Genomic DNA, 23,307 nt, shown 5'->3' on the forward strand with positions numbered 1-23,307 from the left:
GTGCTTCCTAAAGGCGGGTTTTGGGGTTTGCCGGTTGCTGGTTCATTGCGTTTTCTGTTCTGCATTACTCGGTTCTGTTTGACTTGAGGGAACCTGTGTTTGCCCGTTCTGAGTAAAAGCCTGTTTTGTGAGTATTCCTAGTCTGAGTTCCTGTTTGCCTGTAAGCCTGTTTTTGTTTGGTTTTGTCCCTGAGTGTTGGACAACTTTTATTTTGCTGTTCTTTCAAACACACGTGAAGAATATTACTATATTACTAGGACAGCAACATTGCTAAAATTCGTCCTATGCTCTCTCCGTGGGACGCGGAGATTATAATTCACGCGTTTGTTACCTCCCGTCTCAGTGACTGCGACGCACTACTCTCCGGTCTCCCCAAGTCCAAAATCAAATCAAAAATCTGGTACAAAATGCCGCAGCGAGGTTTTTAACAAAGACAAAAAACTTTGACCACATGACCCCGATTTGAGCTAACCTGCATTGGCTCCCTGTTCGCTTAAGATGTGATTTGAAGGTTCTGTTAGTAGTATACCAAATCATGCATGGACTTGCTCCCTCATATCTTTCAGATTTAATTTCCCCCTAATTTGCCCCCTTTAGATCAAAGCGGCGCTGCCACGAGCGGCTGCCTTTTCCAGCAGCTGCCCTGTTATCTCTCACTTTTTGTGATTAATTGTTTTATTGTCTGCTCCTATCTTCGGTGTTTTTCTTCCCGTTTTGACAACTACACGATGGATTACTTCTATCCTATGGACATGGGTTTTAGCGCACAAAAATGCGCCTATTCAAGGAATCAACTCCTTGCCCTGAAGAATTCTCGTGCCGGCGTGATGAAGGGGCCTATCGTGGAAGAAGAGCCGGAGCTAGCGAAGCGGCTAGCGGCGTTATAAGTCTTCGGTAACATCCGTAATCATGGTAAATGCGAACTCACGACCAAATAAGATCATCGAGTGCTGGTGGAAAACATCGAAGCGCACAGGGAGCGCAGTTGCTGTGTTTTGCGGAAACGTGGCTCACGTTTAGCATTCCGGACGCTAACGTGTAGCCACCCGGAGCTTCAACGCCGCTATACGGAGACACGAAAGCCGGGGGGAATCGGAGAGGAGGCGGACTTGCTAACACGAGGTGGTGTATCCCTGGATTTTCACAAAGAAAAGTTTTCTATCTGCCGCAGGGATGTCGAACTTTTGGACTAGCGTGACGTCATCCACTCCGCTAAAAGCACCCCTAGGGCATCATGTTAATCTGTTAATAAACAACAGGGTAGACTGCTGGAAGTGTGAATTTCCCTACGGCGATAAATAAAGTATCTATCTATCTATCTAGACATCTATCTATCTATCTCCGTATGTATGTACATACGATATATATGGCATATGTATGTATATACTTATGTATGTATGTATGTATGTTCGTTCCGGTCTGGAGCCTTCGCTCTGAAAACGCTGGTCTACTCGTGATCCCGGGAGCCAAGAAGAGATCCGCAGGTTGAGGACCGTTCTCCATTTGTGCTGTGGAATGCTCTTCCCCCTGAGATTGGATCTGCAACCTCAGTGGAACTGTTTCAATCGAAGCTTAAAACACACTTCTATTCTATAACATATCAATAACCCATATTTTATGTTGACAATATCCGTGTATTATTTGCCCTCATGTAGGTTTCAGATCAGGGGATGGTGTTATAATAGTCTGTAGTTTGCAATCATCTGTGGTCTGTGAAGCTTTTTGAGACTCTTTGTGATTAAGGGCGTCACAAACCAACAGGACTTGACTTGACATGAGGTTTTTGAGTTTTCCCTTGCCCTCATGTAGGTTTTAGATGAGGGGATGGTGTCACAATAGTCTGTAGTTTGCAATAGTCTGTGGTATATGCAGCCCTTTGAGACTCTTTGTGATTAAGGGCCATACAAATAAACAGGACTTGACTTGACATGAGGTTTTTGAGTTTTCCCTTGCCCTCATGTCGGTTTTAGATCAGGGGATTGTGTCATAATAGTCTGTTGTTTGCAATAGTCTGTGGTCTGTGCAGCTCTTTGAGACTCTTTGTGATTAAGTGCGTCACAAACAAACAGGACTTGACTTGACATGAGGTTTTTGAGTTTTCCCTTGCCCTCATTGAGGTTTTAGATGAGGGGATGGTGTCATAATAGTCCGTGGTTTGCAATAGTCTGTGGTCCGTGCATCCCTTTGAGACTCCTTGTGATTAAGGGTGTCACAAATAATCATGACTTGACTTGAAGTCCCTCATGTTGAGGTTTTTGAGTTTTCCTTTGCTTTTATGTAGGTTTTAGATCAGGGGACTGTGTCATAATAGTCTGTGGTTTGCAATAATCTGTGGACTGTGCAGCCCTTTGAGACTCTCTGTGATTAAGGGCGTCACAAATAAGCAGGACTTGACTTGGCATGAGGTTTTTGAGTTTTCCCTTGTCCTCATGTCGGTTTTAGATGAGGGGATGGTGGCATAATAGTCTGTACTTTGCTATAGTCTGAGGTCTGTGCAGCCCTTTGGGGCTCTTTGTGATTAAGGGCCAAACAAATAAACATGACTTGTCTTGACGTCATTCAAGTGCTGACGACTAGGGCCTTTCTGCCGTCCGGCATGGACGTCATTCTGCCGGTTTTTTTTTTGTTTTTGTTTTTTTTTTGAACAATTTGATTGACACTTTTAACAGCAAATAAACAATGTGAGGTTTGAACAATTTTTCTCGATAATTTTAGCAGCAATTAAGCATATTCACAATTTCGTTATATCTGACAATATGACGTTTGAACAATTATGGGAAGGCAACGTGACGTCACGTGCAAAGGGCCAATCGAAGAGAAGACCCTTTTTAGTCCGTCTCGCTCTTTCCCCACATATGGCTCTCTGGTGACGTCACAATGAGGACGTCATCGCGCTAAGCAATTTTTTTTTTCCCCTCCCCTTCACTTGACCCCGCCCACCGCGAGTAGCCGTCACACCCGAATCCGTCGTCGTCGTGTGTCCATTCTTTTCTTTTATTCCTCCTCGGACGCCACTCAGTCGCCAACATGGTGAGATTTTCCTCTCTTTTTATATCTTTTTACACATTGAAGTACTAAAACTAACTCTAATTCTTTCGAGTTCATTCGAAAAAGTGCTCGCTCTCGCTAGCGGAAGTGCAACTTTTTCATGCTAGCGTTAGCTCTTCGTGTTATCGAAATACTTCACTTTTTTTTGTTGTTTTTGAAAAATATAAAATCATACAATTAAATGTATATCGAGCGAAATATGTCTGTGAGGTGTTAGTCGATACACTTAACTTGACGAGAAATATGTTTGAAATAGAAGTAACTTTGCTAGCTTACCTTGCTAGCGTCGCTGCCATTTTCTTGAGGCTAATGCAAATCTCTCCACAGTCTGACTTCTCGGACGATCAAATTCAAGGTGAGTACAGAACCTTTTCATTTCTTTTTTTAGTTTTGCTTGTTTGTGCATGCTGCCATCTTTTCAGTCTCCGTTCTCACCCTCTTTGAATGTCCTCCTTTTTACTTTTAATTTCATTGCGTTTTTCCCTTCCTTTTCCACTTGCAACTGCTTATTTATTCACAGATCGAATTTTCCCTGGAAGAGATCCATGGTAGGTGGATAGGCATGTGGGATTTTGCATGTTTCTATCTGAATGACATGCTTTCAGTTGTTTGCTAGGTCCATTAAGACTGAAGTGAACAACATTTTTGTCTTTTGTCGCTCAAAAACCTTGTCATGTTTATTTGCAACACCCTTAATCACAAAAAGTCTCAAAGGGCTGCACAGATCAAAGACTATTGCAAACTACAGTCTATTATGACACAATCCCCTCATCTAAAACCGACATGAGGGCAAGGAAAAACTCAAAACCTCAAGTCAAGTCATGTTTGTTTGTTTGGTCCTTAATCACAAAGAGTCTCAAAGGGCTGCACAGATCAAAAACTATTGCAAACTACAGACTATTATGACACCACCTCCTCATCTAAAACTTACATGAGGGCAAGTCAAGTCCTGTTTGTTTGGCCCCTCATCACAAAGAGTCTCAAAGGGCTGCACAGACCACATATGATTGCAAATCACAGACTATTATGACACCATCCCCTCATCTAAAACCTACATGAAATGAAATGATCTGCATTTCTATAGCGCTTTTCAAGTCAAGACTTCCCAAAGCGCTTTACAGTGTGCTTCACATTTACCAATAGCAGCCGTGTAAGGCGCTAACCTACTTATTGGGGGTATTAGGGTTCAGTGTCTTACCCAAGGACACTTCGACATGTAACACGGAGGAGCCGGTATTCGAACTGCGATCTCTTGATCCCAAAACGAGCGCTCTACCTCCTGAGGCAATGCCGCCTCATGAGGGTAAGGAAAAACTCAAAAACCTCAAATCTTGTTTATTTGTAACGCCCTTAATCACAAAGAGTCTCTAAGAGCTGCACAGATCAAAGACTATTGCCAACTACAGACTATAATGACACCATCCCCTCATCTAAAACCTACATAAAATTATTTTGGTTAGCTTTGCAAGTCTTTAAAACAAATGTACTTTTATGTACAAAAAGCTGAAAAAATACTTTCATTCTCTATTTGAAGCATCGGTCGATACACTTTTTTAGTTGTCACTCATCACGAGCAATTATCTTAATGAACTGGAAAATATTTTTAGGATTTCTTGTTTTGTTAAGTGAAAAGACTTTAAGGGCGGCATTAGCTCAGGAGGTAGAGCGCTCGTCTTGGGATCAAGAGATCGCAGGTTCGAATCCCAGCTCCTTCTGTGTTACATGTCGAAGTGTCCTTGGGTAAGACACTGAACCCTTAATGCCCCAATAAGCAGGTTGGCGCCTTGCATGGCTGCACGGCCGCTATTGGAGTGTGAGTGTGTGTGAATGGGTAAATGTGAAGCACATTGTAAAGCGCTTTGGGAAGTCTTCAGTGACTTGAGGAGCGCTATATAAATGCAGTTCATTTCAAAAGAAGTTCATTTTCTCATTCTAACATAGTTCAATTGTCAATTCAAATGTCAATGCCAAACTGATTCAAGCTTTAGGCAAAGGTTATAGGTAGTTTTGTGGTGGAGTGAATATTCTCTTGGAACAGTTGAGCATCATTTAAATGCTTCAGCCTACCCGAGTATAGCTGCTGACCATGTCAGTCTCTTAATGACCAAAGTGTACCAATCTTCCAATTGCTACTTCTAGCAGGATAAAACCCCTCATGTCTCATAAAACTGGATTTTTTCGAGAAGGTGATAATGAGTTGATTTTCCTTAAATGGACCCTAGAGTCACCAGATCTCCAGGCATTTTAGCACCATTCAAGCACCTTCAAAATGTGATGGAACAACAGATTGGCATCACAGATGTGAAGCAACTGCATGATGTTATCATGGCCATATAGACCAGACTATGAGGAGTTCTTTTGGTACTTTGCTCAGTGTAAGCCGAGAAGGACTAAAGTAGTTGTTAAGGGAACAGTTGTTCCAATCCCCTGCGAATAAAGTGATCGCTTAATCACAAAGAGTCTCTAAGGGCTGCACAGATCAAAGACTATTGCAAACTACAGACTTTTATGACATCATCCCCTGATCTAAAACCGACATGAGGGAAAGGAAAATCTCAAAAACCTTGTCATGTTTATTTGTGACACGCTTAATCAGAGTTTTAAAGGGATGCATAGACTACCGATTATTGCAAACTACAGACTATTATGACACCATCCCCTCATCTAAAACCTACATGAGGGCAAAAAATACACAGATATTATCAACATAAAATATAGGTTACGGCACTCCAGGAGAAACATGTTAGAAAAGATTTAAAAGAAACCAATAAGATGAAAAAAAACTACTTAGATACATAGGCAATAATTCCAATGTTGTTGTAGGAGCACCAGAAAATAGTGCTAAGACATTGCAGTGCAGCATCATATTTAAAGAAAAAATATATAAGATATACATTTTTCTATGCATAGGCAGGATCTAATATTTTTCAGTGTTGTTTGCTTGTTAAGGGGAAAGAAACATTTGCTTTTATTTCATTTTCAATATTATTTTTCTCAGATTACATCATTTTCAACCTATTTTATAATTATTTGTCTTTTAACAAACAAGCAAAATGATCTGGTATGCAGTCGGCAGGTAATGTTGCTCGTTTTAAAAAAATAAATTTTAGTATCTTATTTTAAGAATATTTTTGGAGGCAAAAGGGCTAAAAAAAGTCCAGTTAGTTAAATCAGAAAAATAGAAGTTGAAAAGGGAATAAACAATTTGCAACCATCGTTATGCAGATAGCAAAAAATATTGCTGATATAAAATATTTCATTAGCATTAGTCTTTATTGTCATTGATAACACTGAAGTGAACATGGTTTACAATCTGTTAAGACAAAAGTGGCATTCCAGGAGAAATATGTGGTAAAATAATATCAAAGTCTACCAAAAAATATTAAGATAGACATTATTTCTTGTAGACTGTCTTGTAGTTATAAGTGCATCAGAACAAGAGTGCAATGACATTAACCGCAAAGGATTTCCAAAGTAAGATTTAAGAAATGAATATAAAAATACATTTTGCTATAGATAGGCAAGATAAAAATCTTTCTTTCGCGTGTGTTTGTTCGTACCCGAATGGCACGCTTCCGAGATGTTTTAATAGTTCCATAAAGCACATCTTTTTATACTCTCGGTGTTGCAATGCCCAAAAGAGGCATGTGTACTTCAATTCCTGCTCTGTGTCAGGTTAGCATAAACTGGTCAATGGCAAGCGAGTCACTCAACTGGGGAGCTTCCCCTTTTTTGGTGCTAGCACACAGTCGACATCACCGGCCGTGTTCCTTCTTGTTATTCTCCTCCTCCTTTCCTTTGTGACCATTTATGGTGCTGGGGAAAAGTCGCCTACCGCCAGAAGGGAACTGCCGCATTCCTTTCAACGGGAGAAGACAGAAATGCAACACACCCAAACGAGGGACTTGGGCTGGCTTTCTTTTTGTTTACCCCGAGTTACCACTTTGTGGCTTAATATTATGGAATCCCCTTTTGCTTGAAAGTTGAACTTTTCTTAGAAAAACGTGATCACCGTACTTTATGCACAATGAAGCACACCGGATTGTAAAAAGAAAACAAGTCGGCACAACAGGGCAAGGTTGAAATGATTAACGCAGACGTAGTCTCAGTTTGTGGTTTAGTGTGAAAATGTGAAATGATATACCCGGTAATAATGTGTCGATAATTTCACAGATAAGTCAAGTCAGGTTTATTTGTGACGCCCTTAATCACAAAGAGTCTCAAAGGGCTGCACAGATCAAAGATTATTGCAAATCACAGACTATTATGACACCATTCCCTTATCTAAAACCTAAATGGAGCAAATAATACACGGATATTGTTAACATAAAATATAGGTTTTTCATATGCTATAGAATAGAAGTGTGTTTTAAGCTTAGATTTAAACATTTCCACTGAGGTTGCAGATCCGATCTCAGGGGAAAGAGCATTCCACAGCACCGGGTCACGAATGGAGAACGTGCGGATCTCTTCTTGGCTCTTGGGATCACGATTAGACCAGCATTTTCAGAGCAGGTTTCGGACCGGAACATAAGGGGGAATTCAATCCAAACTTAAAACACGCATCTATTCTATAGCATATGAATAACCTATATTGTATGTTTATAATATGTGTATTATTTGCCCTCATGTAGATTTTACATCAAGGGATGGTGTCGTAATAGTCTGTAGTTTGCAATAGTCTTTGATCTGTGCAGCCCTTTGAGACTATGTGATAAAGGGCACTCACCACTGTTGCTATTTGCCTCTTTTTAAGTTATCTGACATGTTTACCGTTGAGTGCCACGTCTAATCTCATTATAAACGATGCACACAAAGTCATCAATGAAGGAAGAGTAATGTATTCTAAACATGAGTGAGTGGATCATTAAAGTTGATTGAGTTACGTTTCATTATTAAGGAAATGTTTCTTTTTTTAAAATTTAATTATTTGTATATTTCAACATAATGTTTGGTATTTTTGCTGTTTCTTGAAATTAAAATTTTGCTATACAAAAAATGGAATCGCTTTCTCCGTTATTATTTTGTATGATGTGCAAATGTAATATGATCTTTGAATATAGGAGGAAATGAAAACTTTTCTTTAATAATCGTTTAAAAAAAAAAAATGATCGATTCATGGATGGTTAAAATAATCGTTAGTTGCAGCCCTAATTGGTGTTTATCACTTTTGTTCTCTTGTAAATGTTTTTTTCTTCTGCATGCTAGCGCTGTCCTTTTACTAACCATTCTTTGATCTAACATTATTAAAAAAGGTTTCTCCGTTCTCCGGATCAATGTTTTTTGTTTTTGTTTTGCAGAGTTCAAGGAGGCTTTTCTGCTATTTGACAGAACCGGGGAAGGAATGATCTGCTACAGCCAGTGCGGGGACGTCATGCGCTCCCTGGGACAGAACCCAGTCACCGCCGACGTCCTCAAGGTCCTGGGAAACCCCAAAGCTGAGGGTGAGGCCCTCTCGACACCGCACGTTTTCTTCTCCGCCGGTCCGTTTTCCCCAAATTGAAACGGACTCCGCTCCGATTTAGAAATGAACACCAAGATGCTGGACTTTGAGAAGTTCTTGCCCATGCTCCAGACCATCGCTAAGAATAAAGATCAGGGCTCCATGGAAGATTTTGTGGAGGGGCTTCGCGTCTTTGACAAGGAGGGCAACGGGACAGTCATGGGCGCTGAACTGCGTCATGTACTCACCACGTTAGGTAAGACTCGCCTTGTGTTGTTACTGTTCCGTGCAATACTACATTCAAATAAGAGTTTCCATCTTTTTCTCTCACATGAGAATCACCCTACATTCCCTTTTGAAATAAATGAAAAGGTTGTTCTTTGGCTTGACCCTAAAAGCGATTTATTGTGTTAAAAATATTTCTTCAAAACACACACTGTGATATGACATAGATCAGTGTTCTGGTTTGCCCGCGTCCCTGCGTCCTAGACTCATCATTCTTGCTGGGGACGCATCGTGTCAAATCAACGTGCGTCCACGGGACGCAACTTTTTTGACACAAAAATTGTCATTACCAGATTACATTTTTTAACCAAAGAATTACCGCAGTCGAAACTTTTCTTCAGGCAGATCCGCCATTGTTGTTTTGGTCTCGCGGTTCGAGTTTTCGTCCGCACACCCATTTCGGCAAACGAGATCTTGTTGCTTCGAGATGACGTCATTGTTGTGGTGCTTGTCGTCGAGGGAAGGTGAAGGTTAAATATTCCTCAGAAAAAACAGTACTAGGTGAAGATCAACACAAAATTGGTGATTTCTTCAGTGTCAGTAATAAGTCGAAACATAATGCAGAAAGTGATAAGAACGGCAATAATTCCTGCACGAAAAAACGGCGGAGAAATTCTTCGGAAGATCGCGGAGGCAAGGAAAATACGTGTGTTGAAGCGAACGATTGGACAAAAGAAAATAAACAAAAGAATACTAGGGGCGGCATTGGCCAAGGGGAGGTAAAGCGCTCGTCAAGTCAAGTCAAATTTATTTATATAGCCCTTAATCACAAAAATGTCTCAAAGGACTGCACAGGATTACAGTTACAAAATGACACAATTACCTGATCTTAAACCAGCATGCGGGCAAGGAAAACTCAAAAACCTCAGTGTGAGGAGAAAAGAGAAACCTTGAGAAAGGACCTCACATGTGGTAATCCCCCTTCCAGGATTGACCAGGGTGAATTACAATTAGCATTACTGTACACATAATAGTAAACATAAGGTAAGATGTTGAAAATGTCCGGAAAGTGCATGACATCAACGACGCCCCCAGCCTGCAAACCAGTCCAGAAAGTCTATGACGGCCACGACGCTGCCTCCCGTCTCTGCCAGCCGGTAAATGCAGGGGTTGTCTTGGGATCGAGAGTTCACAGGATCGATTCCCGGCTCCTCCGAGTTATATGTCGAAGGCAAGACACTGAATCCTTAATGCCCCCAATAGCAGGTAGTTGCCTTGCATGGCTGACGCTGCTATTGGTCAGTTAGTGTGTAAAATGGTGAAGCACATTGTAAAGCGCTTTGGGAGGTCTTCATTGACTTGAAAAGCGCTATATAAGTGCAGACCATTTTGTAAAACCCATTTTTTTGTTGCCTTTCAGGTGAGAAAATGACTGAGGAAGAAGTGGAGACTCTCCTGGCAGGACACGAAGACGCCAACGGCTGCATCAACTACGAAGGTGAGGGGGAATAGGCGACAGTTTAAAGAGGCCAACTTGCTCAATGCCATCAAATGAAGCTTCAATACAGTCTACTTGTTGCCCCCCTTTTTTGTCACAGAATGATAGAAATGATAGAGGAGTAATCCTGCGATATGAACAAATAACAGTATAAATGGAAAAAAAAACCTTAAATATGCCATAGGAACGAATGAACGCGTAATACTTAAAAATGTGCCGACTTTATTGTATGGTGCAGACACTTGGAGCCTGAACGCAGATTTGAGAAGGAAATGAAATGTTTTTGAGATGAAGTTTTTGAGGAGTAGGTTAGGAGTGACAAGGTTGGATAGATTGAGGATTGAAATAGTGAGAGACAGAACCGGAGTAGTAGTGGAACGGAGCAAGCGTGTTGATAAGAGAGTAATCGGTTGGTTTGGACACATGGAGAGGATGGATTAATGTGAAAGAGGATCTACAGAGCAGAAGTCAATGGAAGGAGACCAAGAGGAAGGCCGCGATTGACTTGGATGGATGGTGTTATGAGTGCACTGCAGGAAAGAGGTCGAAATCTAGTGAAAGCTAGAGCTTTTGTTGGTGATAGGAATGAGTGGAGACGTATTGTAAAGGGATAGTGGGATGTTTGGATGCGTTCTAAGGGATGGGCAGGGCACCTGCATGATGCGGCTGGGGTAAACCAGTGAATGGAGTCTGGCCCTGCTGTTGCTCTTGAGGGATATGACCAAGATAGATAGATTGGGTCTCATAGTTTAATGTGTATTTTGTCTCAACGAATGAGGGGGCGGGTCAAACTGAGTTTTTTACCTTTAGACGATTGGTTCCTCACTCATCAACATGAATAGGTGAAAAGCTCAGACTACTTCGGGTATACTATGTCGTTATTGACAATAAAGTGGGTTCAATTTTGCCGTGACAAAATACACAACATGTACATAAATAAATGGAAAAATAAATCTGGAAATTCTATCTATCTACCTACCATGGTCATATCCCTCAAGAGGGGTGACAGACAGCAAGACAAACACATACAATAACAAAGGAAATAAAAAAGGGAAAAAAAGTAGCAAAAAACACACACAAACATTTTTGGACCATGGCCAACCCAAATGCCCAAACACCCAAACAAGTTAGGCACCTCGGCACCTAAGTTGGTCATGCTTTCGTCCATCCAGATGAAACGGGCCACTATAAACCGGCCGTGTCACTCAGGGTGACACAACACACTCTTCTGTGTGCAGGGCCTGACAGCTTTCGCTGGTTTACCCCTGCCGCATCATACAAATTCCCCGCCCATCCCTTAGAATGCGTCTAAACATCCCACTATCCTTTTACGACACCTCTCCACTCATTCCTATCACCAACAAATACATACACGACAAATAAACAGAAAAAATAAATCTGGAAATAAATGACGAAATCCACAGCAAAATAAATGAAATACAAAATGACAATATACACGGCTAAATATACAGAAGGCTAACACATCAACCTTCCTTTTAGTCATCATCCTTTCTCATCTCATCTCATTAGCCGTACCGCTTATCCTCATTAGGGTCACGGGGGGGCTGGAGCCCATCCCAGCCATCTCAGGGCAGTGGGCTGGGGACACCCTGAACTGGTTGCCAGCCAATCGCAGGGACAGACAACTTATTCGCTCATTCACACCTAGTGACAATTTGGACCGGCCAATTCACCTGAAATGCATGTCTTTGGAATGTGGGAGGAAACCGGAGTGCCCGGAGGAAACCCACGCAAGCACGGGGAGAACATACAAACTCGGCACAGGAAGTCTGGAGCTGGATATGAACCCACGACAGGTTCCCATGACATGAACTGTGCCGCACAAGCGCTAACCACTGCGCGGCCGTGCTCCACTCAGTTGCTTTACTTCCACATCCTCTCACATTTAGAAATGTACAGAAAAATGAATGGGGAAAGAATAAGAGAGTAGGTGGCTAGAATAAGTGACAAAATACACGACAACATAGACAACAAAAGACACGAATGATCTCATAAATTCATGTCTTCATTTCTTCCTATGGCATATATTTGTAAGTAAATGGGTCCCCCATAAGAATTGAGGCAACTGTGGAAGCACTGAAAATGTCTTAACTGTTCTTCCTTTCGCAGCATTTGTGCGCCACATCATGTCAGGCTGAGGCCCGGTACGGGTATATACCACCAGGTGGCGCCACTGGGCTTTGCTGCTTTTTAGCTTTGAGCTGAATAATACTCACAAGTAGCCCCCCCTTCCGCCCCTCCTCATTACACACTGTAGCTGGAAAGTAGAAGGGAGCTGTCGCTGTGTGGGGGGGAACACTCTGGTCCTTCTCTGTCGGTTATGAGGTTGAAGCCCCACTAGGGCCCCTGCTTGCACGGGCCCCCTCCCTTCAGGGTGAGGGTGCTACCTTGCCATTTACGGACGCGGCGGCTTCTCTTTTGCATGCCGGCGGCGCTCCCGAACGGCTCTTCGTTTCCTCTTGTAGGGCTTGAACGCGGCGCGACCGGACAATCTTTGCGAGTACAGTGATACCTCGCTACTCTGGCGATTCTTTGCCGCCGTATTAAAAGAAAAATGCGGGAAACGGAAGGTGCGGTCGTCTCGGCTACTCGGCGAGAATCGCATGCCGGTCGCGCTTCAGGGCTCCGTGCCCTTACAAAATACAAAATAATCTTTCGCCATACTTTTTTTTTCAAACGTGTTTATTTAGGTAGTTAAACATGTTATATTGTACATGTTTCGTTGTATCTTAATGAAAAAATAAAATAAACAATAAAAAAACAATTGTTATCAGCGTAACTAAAATATCCATTAATAACACATTTAAATTTGTAAATAAAGATATTTTTGGGGAGGAAAAAACGAGTCGGCATTTCTATTTTGTAAAGCAAACCACAATATCAAGCATTGATGCTTGTATTTGAAATTTCCAACAGACTATTTAACAGGGACAAAAAAAAATACAAACCTTTGCAGCCTTTCTCGCTTTGTTTCTCTCATTTTCTCATGTCTTCTTTCTTTCTTCTCATTTTTCCACTGTCTCAGTTGTGCCTTCTATCGTCCTCCCTTTTTCTTCTGTCTCTCCTGCTCTCTGTCTCGCTTACTCTGTCCATTCTCATCTCGTTAGCTGTACCGCTTATCCTTATTAGGGTCGCGGGGGGGGGGCTGGAGCCCATCCCAGCCATCTCCGGGCAGTGGGCAGGGGACACCTTGAACTGGTTGCCAGCCAATCGCAGGGCACACAGGGACAGACAGCTCGCTCGCTCAGTCACACCTAGGGACAATTTGGAGCGGCCAATCCACCTGAAATGCATGTGTTTTGAATGTGGGAGGAAACCGGAGTGCCCGGAGGAAACCCACGCAAGCACGGGGAGAACGTACAAACTCCGCACAGTAAGGCCGGTAGCTGGATCTGAACCCGCGCAGGAGGTTCCCACGACCTCAGAACTGTGCCGCACACGCGCTAACCACTGCGCCGCCGTGCTGCCCTACTCTGGCCCTTGTTCTCTTTTTTTTATCTCTTTCCTTCTCTCTTCTTTTTCTCTTGCTTTCTCACTCTTTCTTTCTCTCTGTCTCTCACCTAAATCTACTATGGTGGCCCTCCGACTTTTTTTCTTCTTGCTTGCGGTCCACAACGGAGATATCACTGTATTTCTTGGTGAGAATGAAGCAGTCGGCGCCTATTTGCTCTCTACTAACCGGTCAGACGCAAAACTAAGCGAATAGACGGCCTCTTCTCCTTCGCATTCGGGCTGGAGGAAGCTTCTCTAACCGTTTCCTGGCAAAGGATAGAGGCGGCCAATCGCTTTAGCTCTATCCCAGACCTATGGCTAAGCCCCGCCCCTTTTACGCACGCGAACAAAGATTGTAGATTGCGTGAAGAGCGCTTTGGCAAGTGTCACAGTGGGAGACGTTTGGCAGGAGGCCATTCATTTCAGAAAGATCACATATCGTCTCAAAGTCACCGAAATTATACTCGGATACTAAAAACCACAATGGCCGAGAAAGTTATGTTAACTGACATTGCCGGTCTTATTCGTGGAGATTTTGTGGCCGTAGTTAAGGAATTTAATGTAAAACGGCACTACAAGACAAAACTTCAGAGTAAGCTGAAAAACCTTGAATCCAGAGAAAAGCTACGGAAAGTTGAAGAGTTAAAAAATAATAGGAAGATGATTTTCACTAAAGCAAATTACCAAAGTGAAAAGCACAAATTTGATCTATATTTCCGTTTTTTCATACTTTCAATTTGTATAGTTTTGACCTGAGATACTTTTATGAAGAGCAACCATTTTTAATTCATTTAATGTTTAAGTTTGTTTATTCTGGAATGATATTCCTGACTGTTTTAAATTCATATTTATTTATTTTAAAAAGGAAAGTGTATTCAATAAATATTGATCCTGTTCGGCCCGCGACCAAAGGTGTGGTTTGAGTTCTGGCCCTTTGTATAATTGAGTTTGACACCCCTGGCTTATATTATGCCCCATTTTCCTCTACGCTGTCCTGGCCTCGTCCGGCATTTTTTCAGTTTTCTGTTATGAAAAATAGTTAACCTGGCATAGCTCACCAATACGTTCCTTGAACAGTCAGCTCATGAGATGATTGTCTGCAAGATGGACTGGTTACATCCAGGACTGTCCATTGAATCCAACCGTGTAGAATATTTACTCCCTAAACACACGATAATGCCAACAGATTAAAAAAAATCCGCCTAAAAGTATGTCTGCTTCATTCAAAATGGTAAATGGTCTGCATTTCTATAGCGCTTTTCAAGTCAATGAAGACATAGTGCTAGTAATAAAAATAGGGTCGTATGCAAATGTGGGGGTGGGGTGGTTTCATGTGGGCTTTGACTCCCCCGGGTGGAGTTCAAGAGCCTCATGGCATGAGGAAGAAATGATCCTCAGTCTGTCCGTGGAACAAGACTGTGACAGCAGTCTGTCGGTGAAGCTGCTCTTCCGTTTGGAGATGATGCTGTATAGTGGATGTGATGAATTATCCACGATTGACCGCAGCTTGTTCAGTGCCCGTCTCTCGGCTACAGTTGTCAGGCTGTGCGGCTCTGTGCCCCACAATAGATTGATTTCATAGGGAACCAGGTTAGCTTCAGGGGAAGCAAAGCGATCTCCCAAAGTTATGACTAGAACCCTTTGGACAACAGTTATTGATCACAGAAGTATAAGAACCAGCACAAATGAGGCCACTGAACAAACAAGTGCCAAGAGACGGTCACGTGACAATGTCTTGCCTTAAATACAGAGTTGACTTACTTTAGACCTGAGGCGGACCTCCTTGTTATCCACGTTGAGTTGGTGCTGCGGTCGACCATGTAACTACTGTATTTTCCACACTATAGGGCGCACCGGGTTATAGGGCGCACCCCCAAAAAATAGTTTTTGGTCCTATATCTTCCATAGATAAGGCGCACCGGATTATAAGGCGCTACAATGGGAACGTGGACTAAACAGTCTGATAATTCAGTCCAACTTCTTACCCTCTTAACATTCCCAAAGCTTGCAAAGAAGCAAACACGTGTCGTAGACACTTGCGGATGCGGTGTCCGTACCATGTCACTCAAATGCATCGTTTCGAATATCATTCGGAAGGTTAAAGTCTTGGGATTCAAGAAATGCCAACCGTTCCTTAGTTTCTATTTTCTTTTTCGCTCGCAACTTTACTGTGCATATGACAAACACTTGGAATTGACTTGAATTCACTCAACTCATCACAGCAACATCAAGATCGTTCTAAAACAAGATACCGGGAAAGTAGAAAGCCGCATAGCTCACCTAAGTTCTCACGTTCAATAATCATACGCAATCATGGTCTTCTTACAACCATAAGTGAAGTAAATCCAGGAGAGTAAATTATTTACAAATACAGACTAATGAAATATGTTTCTTTATGGCGTACTTTAGCAAGCTTGCTATTCAGTCATCTTTTTCGGCCAATTGCAGGGTTTGTTTTGGGCCTCTAGCCTATCCGAGGCTCCGAATAACTTCAGCCAATAGCGATCGATTTAACGGATGATTGACACATCTTTTTCGGCCAATTGCAGGGTTTGTTTCGGCCCTCTAGCCTATCCGAGGCTCCGAATAACTTCAGCCAATAGCGATCGATTTGACTGATGATTGACACATCTTTTTCGGCCAATTGCAGGGTTTGTTTTGGCCCTCTAGCCTATCCGAGGCTCCGAATAACTTCAGCCAATACCGATCGATTCAAATGATGATTGACACATCGGTTAGGAAATGAAACGCCGGTATATAAATCCCAGCATACACCGCGGACGACTCCACGTTCGGGGGAAAATCGAGTCGGCGGCTGTTGCGTAAGTTGCGAGACCTTGCGACTTATTATTGAGCCATATATAAGGCGCACTGTTTTATAAGGCGCATGGTCAGCTTTTGAAAAAAATGAAGACTTTTAGGTGCACCTTATAGTGAGGAAAATACGGTATATACAAAGCACCTCGTTGTGGCTTGGGAAATTGTAAAAATACACCCCATCACCCATTCTCTCGGGATACACCATATCAGTTTGCATGTACCCCAGTTGACCATTTCAAAGGGCAAAACGGAAGAGGGAACTCGGGATGTCCGAGTCTTTTGGGTTTACTACGCCCGTCGCGTTTAAGGGCGGGGCTTAGCCATCTGTCCATTGGTCACATCACTTCCTGTTTTGTCCAAAATGTCTGACCTATTTTCCTGTCTTTCTTCAGAACTGGTCCGGATGGTCATGAACGGCTGAAGGATCCCGTTTTTGGCCGACCCGGCCGGGTCCGGCTTCCTGCAGTCGGCCCTTTTCATCCCGCAACTTCCTCGCCGTGGTTTCCCTAAAAGCGCCACTTTGGCTTTTCCCGCTCGCGTTTTCCACGCGATCGACGGGAACGAGTCTTCAAACTTGCTTTGGCACATTCCGCCTGATATCTATTTCTCTTTCTCAAAGCAATAGTAGCGATGCGCGCTTTTAATTTCACAATCTCTTTTTGCATTCGAATAAAATGATCCTCAAATACGCTTGGAATTTGACTGGATTTCTGGACAATTGCATTTAGTGATGATCTCTTGACGCCAGGGGGCGTCGTTGCTCTATTAGCGTTATGGCGGCATGAAATGGCTTTTTTTTATGGGCTGCCAGCTCAATGTATCATACGATCAATTTATTGTTACTAAACTAAAAAAAAGCCACTTGGATGGACTTCTACGGTGAACCGAAGATCAAAAATGCCGTCCCTGAAATATACTTGAGAATTTACTGCGCAAGCAAATTGAAATAAGAAACCATATAAATGTAGATACAACCATAAAACAGGATTCCGGAGAATATAAATAAATGTGTACTGGCTGCCAACCAGTTCAGGGTGTCCCCTTGCCCACTGCCTGAGGATGGCTGGGATGGGCTCCAGCACCCCCCGCGATCCTACTGTGGATAAGCACTGCAGATAATGGTGTACAAAAACCTACTTATTTCACTTTGCAGATGCCTCCAAAAGAAATGTCCATAAAACAAATAGACTTACACAAATAAAACCTATACAGCTGTAATTAAACATAGAGTAGATGTTGAAATAGAAATGTTATCAATACAAAGCCTTTAATGGAAAGCCTACACATTCTTTTCGCCTTCGAGGAAAAACGCTTCCATGAAATATTCAAATGAGGGTCTTGAATCGGTCAAAAGATACCCTAATTGGGGGTGGGGGGGGAAGTCAAGTCCTGTTTATTTGTTTGGCCCTTAATCACAAAGAGTCTCAAAGGGCTGCACAGATTATTGCAAACCACAAGACTATGATGACACCATCCCCTGATCTAAAACCTACATGGCGGCAAAGAGAAACTCAAAAACCTCAACATGAGGAAAATGAAGAAACCTTGAGAAGGGTTGGTCTGAAACTGCTGCACAGACTATTGCAAACTACAGACTATTATGACACCATCCCCTGATCTAAAACCTACATGAGGGCAAGGAAAAACTCAATCACCTGTAGTCAAGTCAGGTTTATTTGTGACGGCCTTGATCAAAAAGAGTCTCAAAGAGCTTCACAGACCACAGATGATTGTAAACTACAGACTATGATGACACCATCCCCTGATCTAAACCCACATGAGGGCAAATAATACACAGATATTGTAAACATAAAATATAGGTTATTCATATGCTATAGAATAGAAGTTCCTGCCTAGCCTAATTTATTTTTCCCGCACTGATAGTCTTTCGTTTAGGTGAAAGATTAGCCGTGTAAAATTCTGATTTATTTACTGTAAAAGTTTGATTCGAACTCATAACAAATATTCTTTGTTTCTTTTCACATCATTTAAAAAATCTTACGATGATTTTTAAGCTTTACTGCAAAATAATGTATGCTCCAAATATCTGTTATCAGCTTCCTTTTAATACTAAAAATTGGTAGCAGTCCTAATAAAAACATACTGATTGATCCTTAATCCTTCGGTTCCTTGATTTGTTTTTTTCTCTTCAAAAACGTTATGACATGTTTACCCTGGAGTGCCATGTCTAATCTCTTTGCATACACTGTTTAAGAATCAGTGACAATCAAAGAATGTTTAATTCAATTAAACTCAAGTGCTCTTAGGGAGCGTCCTGGTGCTCGTGGGCACCACCTTGGTACAGTATTACGAATAAAAACATGTTTTTGGTGCCAACTTTCTCCCCACTGTCCCAAAATACCACGACAAAATGAGAAGTTCTATTTATCTATGACGCCCTCGATCACAAAGGGTCTCAAAGGGCTGCACAGATCAAAGACTATTGCAAACCGCAGACTATTATGACACCATCACCTGTTCTAAAACCTACATGAGGGCAAGGGAAAAATCAAAAACCCCATGTCAAGTCCTGTTTATTTGTTTGGCCCTTCATCACAGAGTCTCAAGGGCTGCACAAATCAAAGACTATTGCAAACCACAGGCTATTATAATAATAATAATTTACTTGTATTGTCATTCTTTGTAACAATGCACACAGAACGAAATGTCGATGCACCTGACCCGTACAGTTAAACTGTAGCGAGCCGATGCAGCCGCAGCCAAACAGGGCGCAGCCATTTTAGTCATTAGGTGAGCAAACCCCCCATTCCACCCCTTAATGCTGAGCGCCAAGCAGGGAGGCAATGAGTACCAATGTTGTAAGTCTTAGGTATGACTCGGCCGAGGCTCGAACCAGCGACCTCCCAGTCTCAAAGCGGGCGCCCTACCATCTAGGCTACCGAGCTGGCACCATCCCCTGATTTAAAACCGACATGAGATCAAGGAAAAACTCAAAAACCTCAGTATGAGTCAAGAGAAGTCAAGTCATGTTTATTTGTGACGCTCTTTATCACAAAGAGTCTCAAAGGGCTGCACAGACCACAGATTGTTATGACACCATTCCCTGATCTAAAACCTACATGAGGGCAAGGAAAAACTCAAAACCTCAACATGCCAAGTCAAGTCCTGTTTATTTGTTTGGCCCTTAATCACAAAGAGTCTCAAAGGGCTGCACAGATCAAAGACTTGCAGACTGTTGTTACAGCATCCCCTGCTCTAAAACCTACATGAGGGCAAGGAAAAGCGCAAAAACCTCAAGTCAAGTCCTGTTTATTTGTGACGCCCTTAATCACAAAGAGTCTCAAAGGGCTGCACTGATCAAAATACTAGATACTAGATACTTGACTTGACTAGATATACATTTTACTGCTTATAATCAGGGACCTGATCTATTATTTCATCTTCATTAGGATAAGAAAATAAAATATACGAGTACAGTAATACTATGGCATACATGCATCCATCCATCCATTATCTGCACCACTTATCCTCAGTAGGGTCACGGGGGAGCTGGAGCCCATTCCAGTGGGCAATGGGTAGGGGACACCCTGAACTGCTTGCCAGCCCGTCCAGGGCACACAGGGACAGACAGGGACGATTTGGACCGGGCAATTAACCTAACATGCATGTTTTTGGAAGGTGGGAGTAAACCGGAAGAAACCCACGCAAGCACAGGGAGAACTTGCAAACTCCACACAGGAAGGTTCGATCTCATGACCTCTGAACTGTGCCGCACACACGCTAACCACTGCCCTGCCGCGCTGTCCTATGGCATACATATTACAACAGAAATACTACATAAACACAAAAGTATTATTAAAAAATACTACAGAAAAACACACCAGCCATACTATGGTACAAAAATACTGCTACATAAATGTTACGACGCAAATACTACAAAACCATAACTACAGTAGTATTGAGAAATACTGCTAAAATACTAGTATGGGAATATTTCTTCAGAAATACTGCAGAAAAGTACCACAGTGACACTGTAATACTGTCACATAAATATGACGACAGAAAAACTACAAAATTACAGAAATACTACAAAAATACTCCCAAAAAAATAGAACTACTGTCTATCTATAAAACAAAATGTACATAACAATGACTGTAGATAAAATAGAATAAGGAAACATAGGGAAAAAACAACTTTTTTATAAAAATAGACAATGTAATAAATTAATAGAAAAATCATGTCATTAAAAGGCTCTATAAAAGAAAAGTGGATGTAGCACCGACGGCACTCTGGGCAGCGTATTCGCTATCTCCTAAAAGTTCGTCGGATGTGAGCGTGGAATCTCCTGCCCCCTACAGCACGCACTGTGCACGTCAGTTGCCCCGGAGGGAGCGTTCCTACAAGAATATCCCTTCGGCCCGCGGGCACCACGTTGGAGACCCCTGGTCTAAATGCTTACCGGTTCTACACGCTGCTGCGCTGATGGGGAGTCACCTCTTGAGGCACAAGTGTCATTTGAGCTGGGTGCCAGAGGAACAAAAAGATCTCACAGGAGCCGGGCTAGTAAGAGAAAGAGAAACATAGAGAGAGAGAGGCAGATAGACAGAAAGAGAGAAAACAAAAAAGAGAGCCAGAAAAAGAAACAGAGAGGGAGAGAGAGAGGAAAAGAGAGAAACAGAGAGAGAGCGAGAGAACAAAAAAGAGTGAGAAATAGAGAAACAGAGTGAGAGACAGGCAGAAAGAAAGAGAGAGAACAAAAAAGAGCAAGAAAAAGAGATACAGAGAGGGAGAGAGAAGAAAAGAGAGGGACAGAGAAAAAGAGAGCGAGAAACAGAGAGAGAGAGAGAGAACAAAGAAGAGCAAGAAAAAGAGAAACCGAGAGAGAGGGAGAGAGACAGGCAGATAGAGAAAGAGAACAAAAAAGAGGGAGAAAAAGAAACAGAGAGGGAGAGAGAGAGGAAAAGAGAGAGGCAGAGAGACAGAGAAAAAGAGCGAGAAACAGAGAGAGAGAGAGAGAAAATAAAAAAGAGCGAGAAAAAGAGAAACAGAGAGAGGGAGAGAGAGGCAGAGAAAAAGGGAGTGAGAAAGAGAGAGAGAGAGAGAGAGGCAGAGAGACAGGAAAAGAGACAGAGACAGAGAAAAAGAATACGAGAAACAGAGAGAGAGAGAGGCAGAAAGAGAGACAAGAGAGACAGAGAAAAAGAATATGAGAAACAGAGAGAGAGAGAGAGAGAAAGAGAGTGAGAAACAGAGAGAGAGACAGAGACAAGAGAGACAGATAAAAGAATGTGAGAAACAGAGAGAAACAAGAGAGACACTGACAGAGAAAAAGAATGTGTGAGAGAGAGAGAGCGAAACAGAAACACAGAGAGAGAGAGAGAGAGAGTGAGAAACAGAGAGAGAGACAGAGACAAGAGAGACAGAGAAAAGAATGTGAGAAACAGAGAGAAACAAGAGAGACACTGACATAGAAAAAGAATGTGTGTGAGAGAGAGAGAGAGAGAGAGAAAGAGAGAGAGAGAGAGAGAGAGAGCAAGGAAAAATAGGAGAAATACTACTCCAGTTGCCATGCAAGTGGTGCCTGGCTTGGGTGACACCAAGTGGACACATCTAAAACTGCATCTGTTTTTTTCCCCTTGCGCTTCTCTTGTCTCGCGTGCCAGATCAAAACATTCGGCAGGCCCGTCCCGGCCCGCGGGCCGCCTGCCTGACACAGGTGTCTTAAGCTAAACCACCGACGTTAGCCGTGTATGCCGCCAGGTTTTTATCCAGGCCGCCATCAAATCTCAAAACAATTGTAAGCCAAAGTTGCTCAAAGTGTTTATCAATGTGCATCTTAGCTAACATATGGGGGTCTTTGAGGTGTGTCTTTGAAATTCCCACAGTTCCATCACCTCATCTCATCTCATCTCATTAGCCGTACCGCTTATCCTCATTAGGGTTGCGGGGGTGCTGGAGCCCATCCCAGCTATCTCCGGGCAGTGGGCAGGGAACACCCTGAACCGGTTGCCAGCCAATCGCAGGGCACACGGGGACAGACAACTCACTCGCTCATTCACACCTAGGGACAATTTGGACCGGCCAATTCACCTGAAATGCATGTTTTTGGAATGTGGGAGGAAACCGGAGTGCCCACGCAAGCACAGGGAGAACATACAAACTCCGCACAGGAAGTCTGGAGCTGGATTTGAACCCACGCATGACTTGAACTGTGCCGCACATGCGCTAACCACTGCCCCACCGTGCTGCCCCAGTTCCATCACGTTCATCCATATTATCCAATAAACACCTGAGCAGTTACCGAAAAGCGTCACTAGGAGGTGCGCTTTCCCCGTCTATTGTTTTCATGTTCTGTTCAATGGAATCAGGCGGTTTTAGATGGTCCCATCGAGAGCCACTGTTTTACCTCCGTCTGCCCGTTGGCGTCATTTTCGTGCCAGTATTGATTTTGGTGCAAAGATGAACGTCTCGGCCTCCTTTCGATCCGTGTTCCTGTTTTCTTCACACTTCCAAAATCGACCCCAAAACGCAAAACCAAACACCTGATTTCTTCTTTCTTGATCAAAATGCCGAAACGTGCTTAGAACCTTGCCGGCTGCGCAGCAAATAATCACCATGGTAAAAACGAGTGGTTCTATTCTTCTGTGGTGTTTTTTTGCGATGAGTTTTGTTGGAATTTAACTATCAAAATGTGCCGTTTACCAAATTGTTCGAACTAGTTATCTGAGTCCATTAACAAAACACAACCTACATTCACCCAACAATTGATGCACGCTCGTTTCTTGAGGGAAAAGATGA

General features: G+C 42.7%; 1 protein-coding gene across 2 annotated transcripts; it reads left to right on the plus strand.

The window, feature by feature from the left end:
- The first annotated feature begins 2,890 nt into the window (after positions 1-2,890).
- On the plus strand, positions 2,891-17,244 carry LOC148368270 (myosin light polypeptide 6). Of its 2 annotated transcripts, XM_088330269.1 has the most exons (7): positions 2,891-3,030; positions 3,376-3,403; positions 8,349-8,492; positions 8,574-8,747; positions 10,137-10,214; positions 12,345-12,379; positions 16,940-17,244. In XM_088330269.1, the coding sequence occupies exons 1-6, from the start codon at positions 3,028-3,030 to the stop codon at positions 12,371-12,373; spliced, it is 456 nt and encodes a 151-aa protein (XP_088186395.1). In that variant the 5' UTR covers positions 2,891-3,027; the 3' UTR covers positions 12,374-12,379; positions 16,940-17,244. The 2 variants fall into 2 exon arrangements, with proteins under 2 accessions (XP_088186395.1, XP_088186394.1); XM_088330268.1 differs by lacking the exon at positions 12,345-12,379 and having other exon boundaries at positions 2,893-3,030.
- The last annotated feature ends 6,063 nt before the right edge of the window (positions 17,245-23,307 follow it).

The sequence above is a fragment of the Urocampus carinirostris genome, chromosome 3 (genome assembly GCF_059441175.1).
Source record: "Urocampus carinirostris isolate Australia breed hairy pipefish chromosome 3, RoL_Ucar_1.0, whole genome shotgun sequence".
In the NCBI taxonomy this organism is placed as follows: domain Eukaryota; kingdom Metazoa; phylum Chordata; class Actinopteri; order Syngnathiformes; family Syngnathidae; genus Urocampus; species Urocampus carinirostris.

Bases quoted from the DNA above. Each gene is read 5' to 3' on its own strand.
- LOC148368270 (XM_088330269.1), top strand. The intron at 8,493-8,573 runs GTGAGGCCCTCT...GCTCCGATTTAG, and splicing joins GGGAAACCCCAAAGCTGAGG to AAATGAACACCAAGATGCTG. The intron at 8,748-10,136 runs GTAAGACTCGCC...GTTGCCTTTCAG, and splicing joins TCATGTACTCACCACGTTAG to GTGAGAAAATGACTGAGGAA.